The sequence below is a fragment of the Tachyglossus aculeatus genome, chromosome 10 (genome assembly GCF_015852505.1).
Source record: "Tachyglossus aculeatus isolate mTacAcu1 chromosome 10, mTacAcu1.pri, whole genome shotgun sequence".
NCBI classification, from domain to species: domain Eukaryota; kingdom Metazoa; phylum Chordata; class Mammalia; order Monotremata; family Tachyglossidae; genus Tachyglossus; species Tachyglossus aculeatus.
The window spans coordinates 60,164,572-60,175,910 of record NC_052075.1 but is presented as its reverse complement, the minus strand read 5'-3'; the positions used below and the strand labels follow the sequence as shown (position 1 = coordinate 60,175,910).

The 11,339-nt window shown below is 53.8% G+C and overlaps 1 protein-coding gene across 1 annotated transcript; it reads right to left on the bottom strand.

The window, feature by feature from the left end:
* Nucleotides 1–1,925: 1,925 nt before the first annotated feature.
* Nucleotides 1,926–7,327, bottom strand: TSFM (Ts translation elongation factor, mitochondrial). The gene is made up of 5 exons (XM_038752077.1): nucleotides 7,058–7,327; nucleotides 4,726–4,854; nucleotides 3,804–3,926; nucleotides 3,184–3,271; nucleotides 1,926–2,511 (listed from the first exon to the last, which is right to left on the bottom strand). The coding sequence occupies exons 1-5, from the start codon at nucleotides 7,325–7,327 to the stop codon at nucleotides 2,054–2,056; spliced, it is 1,068 nt and encodes a 355-aa protein (XP_038608005.1). The 3' UTR covers nucleotides 1,926–2,053.
* Nucleotides 7,328–11,339: the final 4,012 nt, after the last annotated feature.

The window sequence follows — 11,339 nt, the reverse complement described above, 5'->3', positions numbered from 1 at the left end:
AGTGATCCAGGGCTGTGGGTCAGTGGTACGACAGCGGCGAAGGGAAAGGGGAGCGAGTGAGTTGAGTTGAGTGAGTTGAGTGAGAGAGACTGGAGTTGAGAGTCCCCATGGGGGGAAGCTGCAAGATTGGCAGAAGGAGCAGAGGGAGACCAGACTGAGCCCCCATTTTCCTCTTCTCCTCCCCATCCCCCCCACCCTACCTCCTTCCCCTCCCCACAGCACTTGTATATATATATTTGTACAGATTTATTACTCTATTTTACTTGTACATACTATTCATTTTGTTAAGGATGTGCATATAGCTTCAATTCTATTTGTTCTGACGATTTTGACACCTGCCTACATGTTCTGTTTTGTTGTCTGTCTCCCCCTTCTAGACCGTGAGCCCATCGCTGGGTAGGGACCGTCTCTATATGTTGCCGACTTGTACTTCCCAAGCGCTTAGTACAGTGCTCTGCACACAGTAAGTGCTCAATAAATACGACAATGAATGAATGAATGAGACTCCACCCCAAAAATCACAACCACCTCTTTCCATACCCTGTGCAGCAACGAGCCGTGCCATGCGGTGCTTTGTGGTGCGGTGTCACGGTGGTCTTCACGGAGTGGGCCCAGGGAAGGATGTGCGGCCGACTTTCACCTCTTGCAGGGTTTCCACTCTTCGGCCTCCCTCAAAACGGATGAAGATGTGGGCCCACGGCAGCCCCCGGCCAGGCCTCCCTCATGGGGCACCGGCACGTGGTCCTCTCAGTGAACCCCTCTACTGGCCCCCAGGCAGTTTCCAGGGTAGCAATGGTCCCCACTGGGGTGGGAGTAGGAGGGGAAGTGGGCTGCCACAGAGCCTCCCTGAGGCCAGGTGCGACAGCGGGGCGAGGGATGGCATGGGGCACCTCCACCAGGCTGCTGGTGCTGGAAGAGACCGCCACCGCCCGCTCATCTCTATCCTGCAGGCACAGCCCTCAGCTGGCGGGGCCCAAACCTGCACACCTGCATGCCAAACCTGCCCCTGGCCAGACCCACACCCAACCTGTTGCATGCACCCGGCCAGGGTCACCTTACAGGTGGGTATCTGCCGCTCCCGAGGGCCCTGCTCCTTGCCTGCTTGGGCCAACAACAGACAAGACCCCTTTCCCAAGGGCAGACCCCATCCTGCCTCGACCATCCCAACTTGGCAACCTCGTGGTTGGCGCGGGGAGTCCGCGTGGGTCCCAACTCCGTCCTGCCCCCGAAGACGGCCAAACCTTTGGGTGTTTGACCCCCACCCCACTCCAGGATTAGCTGGGTGCCTGCTGAGTATGACCGGCTCAAGATAACTGGCCTGATAGGGTCCTAACAGAGATGGTGATGGGGAAGAAGGATGCGGGAGGGGGACCTGGGTCGGGGGAGGGAGGGGGGCGCACAGGGCTAGCCTGCAGGCTGCAGGCTGGAAGAGGGAGCAGGGCTGAAGGGGATAGAGGAAGCCAGTGAAAGCACTGTCATGATCCCTGGCAACAGCCCTCGATGCTGGCCCTGCCCCACTGCCTGCACCTGGGGTCACTCCAGCTCATCACCCACAACCAGACCCAAGCACTGAGCCCTGGGCCCGACAGGTGCAAGTGGAAATGAAACAGAAACGGAGGGAATGGCGGGGGGGGGGGGGGGGGGGGGGGGGGGGAATGAGCCCGAAATGAGTGGGGCAGGGCCCCCAACAGTGGGGATGATGGGGGAGCGGGCCACCACCCCTTGAAAAGGGGCAACGTTCCTCCAATGCCAGCCCACCCGATAGCTCCACAGCCAGAGAGGAAGACAGGGAGAGACAAGACTCCCCCTACCTCAGCCCTCCGGCTCCTCGCCTTGGCGCGACGCCCCTCAGTGAAACCCAGGCCAGTGGAACCGGGCCATCTCCGTCCAGCCCCACCCCGAGCAGGAAGAGTTAGACCACCAACTGGGGCGCCATCCGAGACAGTTTTTATTTTCACCCCGGCCGGCGCCGAGGGCCCGGCTCCCCCAACTCATCTGAGGCCTGCCCCGACCCTCGCCCGGGCCCAGGCCCTGGCCCCAGCCATCGCAGGCGCTACCCGGCGCTAGCCACCGCACCCAAGCTCTCGCCTTCGCCCCCGCCCTCGTCCCCGCACTCGAAGCGTACAAAGTCCAGCACGGTGACGCCGTGCGGCTGCACGAACTGGCCCAGCGTCAGGCCAGGGTCCAGCAAGTAGGGCTGGGCCAACATGCGGGTCTCCGCCTCCCCACCGGGAGGGTCGTCCGGAGAGCCCACGGACAGAGGGGCCATGCCCACCACGTGCTGGCCCAGCCTCCGGCCCAGCCAGGCCAGGTCAGGGGTCCGGTCGGGGGTCGGGTCGGGGGCCCGGCAGACGACGAGGGCCCCGTATTTGCCCAGCGCGGCGGCGGCGGCTGGGGCGGTGGGGGCGGAGGGTCCCTCCACGGTCCCGTGCACGTACGAGCCGATGAGGAAGCCGGGAGGCACCATGAGCCACGCGGCACGGCGGAGCAGCACGTTCTCTCCCAGGGAACCTGGTGTACGACAGCGCGGCCGGTCACCCTAACCCCGCTGGCCCCGGACCCTCCGACCCCGGAAACCCACGCCCCCAGCCCTTCTGCTCCCGGAATCCCAGGCTCCCAGTCCCCCTACCCCTGGCCGCTCCGCCAGGGACAACCCACACAAATCCAGGGCCTTCTTCCCCAACAACCACCCAGTCCAGCCCGGAGAGAGATCAGGGTGCTCGCTGGCTTCAGGCAGGGCCGCCTCCAGGGAAGAGTTTCCCATGGAAATCCAGAAAGAGCTTTAGGGTGGGGGCAGCTGGAAATGGAACCATCGAGTCTCACTTCCAAAAGCCACCGGGCCCTCCACTCCCGAGATGCATCTCCATTCCGGAGAAAGCGCCCTTGCTTAGCAGCCGATGTACACTGAAGCCTAAGACCCCTGCCCCGGCCTGACTACTAATCCTGGGCCGGGGGGTGGTCCGAAAATCTGACCACGCTTCACCTCTCCCTGGGAACAGACAGACAGACAGGGCCACAGGACAAAGCGAAGCCCAGGATGGGCATCCCCTTGCAGTGGCGGAGGCAGCACCGTTCCCACCTACCCATTGAGGGGCCGTCCGCCCCGCCCCCAGCCCCACTGACGGCCCGGCCCCCGCCCCCGTGTCCCGCCCACTGGCCTGTGTCACTCGTGCACCCACTCACCGATGGTCAGGGCCAGCTGGTCCCCGAGGGAGCCATCTCTGCCGGGCCCAGAGCTAAGGTCACACAGCTCAGGGCCGTGCAAACAGCCCTAGGGGCACAAAGGGGTGGGGGGCAGAGAGGATGAGCACAAGGGAGAGAGGCGAGGGCACCCCTGCGGCCCAGCAGCTCCGCCCGCCCAATCCCTCCTGCCCGAGCTGATTCCTTTTGGGGCTTCCGGTGTGGGGCAGACTCCGTCTCGGGGGAGCCTGAAGCCCCAGCCTAGAATAGCAATAATAATAATAATAATAATAATGGCATTTATTAAGCACTTACTATGTGCAAAGCACTGTTCTAAGCGCTGGGGAGGATACAAGGTGATCAGATTGTCCCACAGGGGGCTCACAGCCTTATTCCCCATTTTACAGATGAGGTAACTGAGGCACAGAGAAGTGAAGTGAATTGGCCAAAGTCACACAGCTGACAATTGGCAGAGTCGGGATTTGAACCCACGACCTCAGACTCCAAAGCCCGGGCTCTTTCCATTGAGCCACACTGCTTCTCTAAGAAGCTGCTTCCTTCCCGTCCCCACCGAGGGGCATCCCGCTGCCCCGCCCCCATCCCCGGTCCCACCACCCCGTTACCTTACTGTACGTAGACAGTGGCTGCTGCAGGGACTGGCAGTGGCGCAGCGTCCCCAGGGCTACCTGATGGACCAGCTGCTGGAACTTGGCATTCCTGGACACAAAATCTGTCTCGCAGTTCACCTGCTCAGACAGGAGGGAGGGAGAGATGTGGAAGAGGGAATGGGAGGAGAAGGGAGAGGGGATTCAATTCTTCAATCGTATTTATTGAGCGCTTGCTGTGTGAAGAGCACTGTACTAAGCGCTTGGGAAGTACAAGTTGGCAACATTTAGAGACGGTCCCTACCCAGCAGTGGGCTCACAGTCTAGAAACTGTGGGAGATGGGAGACGTGGAGAAGGAGAAGGGGAGATGGGAGGCCTGAGAACAGGGAGGGGGGGATGGGAGGCGCGGAGGAGGGAAGGGAAGATGTGGGGGATGGAGAGGAGGGGATGGGAGGCGTGGGGGAGTCGAGGGCAGTGAAGGGCGTGGGAGAGGGGAGGAGACGGGAGGCGTGGAGGAGGGGGCGGAGAGGGTTGGGGGTAGGGAGCGTCTCTACATGTTGCCAACTTGTACTTCCCAGGCGCTTAGTACAGTGCTCTGCACACAGTCAGTGCTCAATAAATACGATTGAATGAATGAATGAACGAGGGGGGGTTCTCTTATAATAATAATAACAGCATTTATTAAGTGCTTACTACGTGCAAAGCACTGTTCTAAGCGCTGGGGAGGTTACAAGGTAATCAGGTTGTCCCATGTGGGGCTCCCAGTCTTCATCCCCATTTTCCAGATGAGGGAACTGAGGCCCGGAGAAGTGAAGTGACTCGCCCAGAGTCCCCCAGCTGAGAACCGGCGGGGCCGGGATTTGAACCCATGACCTCTGACTCCAAAGCCCGGGCTCTTTCCACGGAGCCACGCCGCTTCTCCGGCGTCTGTTGTCTCACCTCCACCAGCACGGCCGCGTTGCCCTCCTCCAGGAGGCCGACGAGCCCCTCCTTGGCGATCCGGCCGCGGAGCTTGGTCGCCTGGACCCAGCCTTCCTCCCGGGCCCGCTGCTGCAGCCACAACTCTGCCTGCACCGTGTGTGTGTGTACACACACACACACACACACACACACACACACACAGAGAGAGAGAGAGAGACAGACAGACAGAGAGAGAGAGAGACAGAGAGAGACAGAGAGAGAGAGAGAGAGAGATACACAGGCCTGTCAGGCCCTGCTACCGCACCCTCGGACCCGCGTCTCGCGCGCGCGCACCGCACACGCACGCACATAAATAATCAATCAATCGTATTTATTGAGCACTTACTGTGTGCAGAACACTGTACTAAGCGCTTCGGAAGTCCAAGTTGGCAACATATAGAGACAGTCCCTACCCAACAGTGGGCTCACAGTCTAGAAGGGGGAGACAGAGAACAAAACCAAACAGACTAACAAAATAAAATAAGTAGAATAGATATGTACAAGTAAAATCAATCGATCGTATTTATTGAGTGCTTACTGTGTGCAGAGCACTGTACTAAGCGCTTGGGAAGTCCAAGTTGGCAACATATAGAGACGGTCCCTACCCAACAGTGGGCTCACAGTCTAAAAGGGGGAGACAGAGAACAAAACCAAACAGACTAACAAAATAAAATAAAATAAATAGAATAGATATGTACAAGTAAAATCAATCAATAGTATTTATTGAGCGCTTACTGTGTGCAGAGCACTGTACTAAGCGCTTGGGAACTACAAGTTGGCAACATATAGAGGCGGTCCCTACCCAACAATGGGCTCACAGTCTAAAAGGGAGAGACAGAGAACAAAACCACACATACTAACAAAATAAAATAAATAGAATAGATATGTACAAGTAAAATCAATCAATGGTATTTATTGAGCGCTTACTGTGTGCAGAGCACTGTACTAAGCACTTGGGAACTACAAGTTGGCAACATATAGAGACGGTCCCTACCCAACAGTGGGCTCACAGTCTAAAAGGGGGAGACAGAGAACAAAACCAAACATACTAACAAAATAAAATAAATAGAATGGAAATATACAAGTAAAAGAAATAAACAGAGTAATAAACATGTACAAACATATACACATATATACAGGTGCTGTGGGGAAGGGAAGGAGGTAAGATGAGGGGGATGGAGAGGGGGACGAGGGGGAGAGGAATCAATCAATCAATCGTATTTATTGAGTGCTTACTGTGTGCAGAGCACTGTACTACGCGCTTGGGAAGTACAAGTTGGCAACATACAGAGACAGTCCCTACCCAACAGCGGGCTCACAGTCTAAAAGGGGGGAGACGGAGAACAAAACCAAACATACTAACAAAATAAAATAAATAGATATGTACAAGTAAAATAGAGTAATAAATATGTACAAACATATATACATATCAATCAATCGTATTTATTGAGCGCTTACTGTGTGCAGAGCACTGGACTAAGCGCTTGGGAAGTCCAAGTTGGCAACATCTAGAGACAGTCCCTACCCAACAGTGGGCTCACAGTCTAAAAGGGGGAGACAGAGAACAAAACCAAACATACTAACAAAATAAAATAAATAGAATAGATCTGTACAAGTAAAATAAATAAATAGAGTAATACATATGTACAAACATATATACATATATGCAGGTGCTGTGGGGAAGGGAAGGAGGTAAGATGGGGGGATGGAGAGGGGGACGAGGGGGAGAGGAATCAATCAATCAATCGTATTTATTGAGCGCTTACTGTGTGCAGAGCACTGGACTAGGCGCTTGGAAAGTCCAAGTTGGTAACATCTAGAGACGGTCCCTACCCAACAGCGGGCTCACAGTCTAGAAGGGGGAGACAGAGAACAAAACCAAACCTACTAACAAAATAAAATAAATAGAATAGATATGTACAAGTAAAATAAATAAATAGAGTACTATGTACATACATATGTACAGGTGCTGTGGGGAAGGGAGGGAGGTAAGATGAGGGTTAGGGTTATTCTATTTATTTTATTAGTATGTTTGGTTTTGTTCTCTGCCTCCCCCTTCTAGCCTGTGAGCCCGCTGTTGGGTAGGGACCGTCTCTGTACGTTGCCGACTTGTACTTCCCAAGCGCTTAGTCCAGTGCTCTGCACACAGTAAGCGCTCAGTAAATACGATTGATTGATTGATTGATTGATGAGGGGGATGGAGAGGGGGTCGAGGGGGAGAGGAAGGAAGGGGCTGAGTGTGGGAAGGCCTCCTGGAGGAGGTGAGCGCTCAGCAGGGCCTTGAAGGGAGGAAGAGAGAGGCCACACTGACCCGCCGGTGGTCCCCTCCGCAGGCCTCCAGCGCCTTCTTGCAGTTGACGAAGGAGAAGCCGGTCCGCCGCCGCAGCCGCAGCAGCAGCTCCTTCCGGGGCCCCGCGCCGGCGGGGGGCTCCTTCTTCCGGGGCTCCGGGGGCCCCGGGGGCTCCGACGGGCCGGACCGAAGCGCGCGGCCCCCGGGCAGCGGGGCCCCGGGCCGCCGGCCCCGGACCCACAGGACCCACAGGACGGGGACCAGGCCCCGACTGGGCCGCAGCAGCGCCATCGCCTCACGCCCGCCCGCCCGCGCGCGCGCGCCACCCCGCGACCCCCACGATAAGCGCGCGCACACGCACACGCGCACGCGACCCCTGCCGGCCGCCCAGGAGAGAGCAACCAGCCCTCCGGCGCATCAGGAGCGCATGCGCGAGCGCCCGGGGCCAGAGCGGCCAGCCTGCTGCCGTCAGAGGAACAGGAGCGGCTGGGTGCGCGCGTGCTGCCCCCTGGCGGCCGGAGGGCCGCTGCAAACGAGTTTGCTCCACCGGCCGCCGCGGACTTTTTTTTTTTTTTTTTTTAATGGCATTTATTAAGCGCTTACTATGTGCAAAGCACTGTTCTAAGCGCTGGGGAGGTTACAAGGTGATCAGGTTGTCCCACGGGGGGCTCACAGTCATCATCCCCGTTTTACAGATGAGGTAACTGAGGCCCAGAGAAGTTAAGTGACTTGCCCAAAGTCACACAGCTGACAATTGGCAGAGCCGGGATTTGAACCCACGACCTCTGACTCCAAAGCCCGGGCTCTTTTCCACTGAGCCACGCTGCTTCTTGTACTATCAATCAATCAATCCATCCTTTCATTCACTCAATCGTATTTATTGAGCGCTTACTGGGTGCGGAGCACTGCACTGAGCGCTTACTGTGTGCGGAGCATTGGACTAAGCGCTTGGGAATCAATAATAATAATAATGGCATTTATTAATAATAATGATGGCATTTGTTAAGCGCTTACTATGTGCCAAGCACTGTTCTAAGCGCTGGGGAGGTTGCAAGGTGATCAGGTTGGCCCACGTGGGGCTCCCAGTCTTAATCCCCATTTTACAGATGAGGGGACTGAGGCACAGAGAAGTGAAGTGACTTGCCCAAAGTCACCCAGCTGACAGTTGGCGGAGCTGGGGTTTGAACCCAGGACCTCTGACGCCAAAGCCCGGGCTCTTTCCACTGAGCCACGCTGCTTCTCTGATTAGCTCCCAGGTCCTCTGGCTTAATATGCTGTTGAATTGTAGTTTTCAAGCGCTTAGTAGAGTGCTCTGCACACAGTAAGCGCCCAATAAATACAATTGAATGAATGAATAATAATAATAATGATACTTGTTAAGTCTTAGCTCACTATGTCCCAAGCAGTAGACTAAGTTCTGGGGTAAATACGAGATAATCATGTTGGACATAGTCCCTATCTCACAACGGGCTCGCAGTCTCATTAGAAGGGAGAATTTAACCTCGACTTGACAGATGAGGAAAGCGATGAACAGAGAAGTTAAGTGACTTGCCCAAGGTCACACAGCAGACTGGAACCTAGGTCTTCTGAATCCCAGGCCCATGCTCTTCCTCTAGGTCGTGTCGAGAACTCATTCTTCCACTGATGGTGAAGCTTGAAAAGAAGGTGGCCCCAACAAAAAAGGAACAGGAAAAATGACCCTGAGAGCCTATTGCTTGTTTTAATGAAGCAGATGTTCAAAGGCAGCAGGATATTTAGCGGAAATCTTCTGGAACATTTGGGCATACACTTCTGTAGCAGTAAAGAATTTGCTGAAATGCGTATGGTTTAGAACCCAAATCATGTAAATTATATCAATCAATCAATCAATCGTATTTATTGAGCGCTTACTGTGTGCAGAGCACTGGGAAGTCCAAGTTGGCAACATATAGAGACAGTCCCTACCCAACAGTGGCTCACAGTCTAAAAGGGGAAGACAGAGAACAAAACCAAAGATACTAACAAAATAAAATAACTAGAATAGATATGTACAAGTAAAATAGAGTAATAAATACATATTTGTTGTTTGTACATATTTATTACTCTATTTATTTATCAACATTTATTTATCAACATCAACCCATCAATTGTCGAGGTTCAGGCCCCTGGACCTTGGGGCCCAAACCCCGAATGGCAAGCCGAGCCTCTGGACCCTGGAGCCCAGAACCCTGAAAGCCAAGCCGAACTCCTGGACCCTGGACTCCATTTTATTTTATTTTATTTTATTTTAATTTTATTTTATTCTGTTAGTATGTTTGGTTTTGTTCTCTGTCTCCCCCTTTTAGACTGTGAGCCCACTGTTGGGTAGGGACTGTCTCTATATGTTGCCAACTTGGACTTCCCAAGCGCTTAGTACAGTGCTCTGCACACAGTAAGCGCTCAATAAATACGATTGATGATGATGATGACGACTCCAGAACCCCAAATGGCAAGCCGAGCCCCTGGACCCTGGGGCCCAGAACCCCCAGTGGCACGTCCTTTAGGGTTAAAAAAAATACCAGGCCTAGGCACTCCTCTGGACCTCCCCTTGTAGAAAATGTCCAAAACCTGCACCTTCAGTTTCCCTCTCCTTTCTGTGAAACAATTGCTTTCCTCACCTGGAGGCTGTGCTCTCAATGGCCAACTGTAACCACAGTTTCCTCCTTTTGTTCCACGACTACCAAGTGATGTGCAAATATCACTGTATAATGAGGCCCAAGCTGTGCTACCCAGAATTCACAATTAGGATGGAGGTTCTGCTTCTGTCGGTGTTATCTCTCTAGCTAAAGGAATAAAGCTTCTGCTTTGACCGACCTCCAACTGAGTCCTTATGCCACAGCCCATTCTGCTACTCAACCATATTTACTGAGCACTTATTGTCTGCAGAGTACTGTACTAAGACAGCACAGTACAACAGGGTTCGTTCGTTCATTCATATTTACTGAGCGCTTACTGGGAGCAGAGCACTGGACTAAGTGCTTGGGAAGTACACGTTCGCAACATATGGAGACAGTCCCTGCCCAACAGTGGCCTCACAGTCTAGAAGGGGGAGACAGACAACAAAACAAAACATATTAACAAAATAAAATAAATAGAATAAATATGTACAAATAAAATAGAGTAATACATACGAACATACATACATATATACAGGTACTGTGGGGAGGGGAAGGAGGTAAGGCGGGGGAATGGAGAAGGGGAGGAGGGGGAGAGGAAGGAGGGGGCTCAGTCTGGGATGGCCTCCTGGAGGAGGTGAGCTCTCAGCAGGGCCTTGAAGGGAGGAAGAGAGCGAGCTTGGCGGATGGGCAGAGGGATCGGGGGCATTCCAGGCCCCGGGGATGACGTGGGCCGGGGGTCGACAGCGGGACAGGCGAGATCGAGGCCCGGTGAGGAGATTAGCGGCAGAGGAACGGAGGGTGCGGGCTGGGCTGGAGAAGGAAAGAAAGGAGGTAAGGTAGGAGGGGGTGAGGTGATGGACAACCTTGAAGCCCAGGGTGAGGAGTTTCTGCCTGATGCGTAGGTTGATTGGTAGCCACTGGAGATTTTTGAGGACAGGGTTGGTAGACACGTTCCCTGCCCATAAGGAGCTTAAAGCCTACCACCCAAATTTTTAATGACAATCTTTGTAAAAATGAGTTCATGTTAAGGATCAGTTTGGATTACTAGCACTATTTTGAAGACACTTTTTGCATACTTTTCATTCAATCATATTTACTGAGTGCTTACTGTGTACAGAGCACTGTACTAGGCACTTGGGAGAGTACAATAATAAGCAGTCATATTCCCTGCCCACAGTGAGCTTACAGCCTAGACTGGGGGAGACAGACACCAATACAAATACAGATATGTATATAAGTTCTGTGGGACTGGGAGCGGGGAAGAACAAAGGGAGAAAGTCAGGGCAATGCAGAAGGGAGTGGGAGAAGAGGAAAGGGGGGCTTAGAGAAGACCTCTTGGAGGAGATGAGCCTTCACTAAGGCTTTGAAGTGGGGGAGACTAGGCTAGGAGTGATGAGGGTACGTTTGAATGCAGAGGGGTGGGACCATTGGTGAGTGAGCAGTTGAAGATGGTGGTCAGAGAGGGAGAGAACGTTTTAATGCACACATTCATTCAATCATATTTATTGAGTGCTTCCTGTGTGCAGAGCACTATACTAAGCACTTGGGAGAGTACAATATAACAATAAGCAGACACATTCCCTGTCCACAAGGTGCAGAGGGACGGGATCAGAGGCAGCATTTTTTTTTAATGGTATTTGTTAAGCACTTACTATGTGCCAGGCACT

What these genes read in the sequence shown, in the direction of transcription:
- TSFM (XM_038752077.1), bottom strand. Translation starts at nt 7,327, where the DNA reads ATGGCGCTGCTGCGGCCCAGTCGGGGCCTGGTCCCCGTCCTGTGGGTC. An exon ending in CACTGTCTACGTACAGTAAG is followed by an intron (nt 3,272 to 3,803) that starts GTAACGGGGTGG and finishes TTGTGCCCCTAG; the next exon opens with GGCTGTTTGCACGGCCCTGA. An exon ending in CCAGCTGGCCCTGACCATCG is followed by an intron (nt 2,512 to 3,183) that starts GTGAGTGGGTGC and finishes GTCGTACACCAG; the next exon opens with GTTCCCTGGGAGAGAACGTG.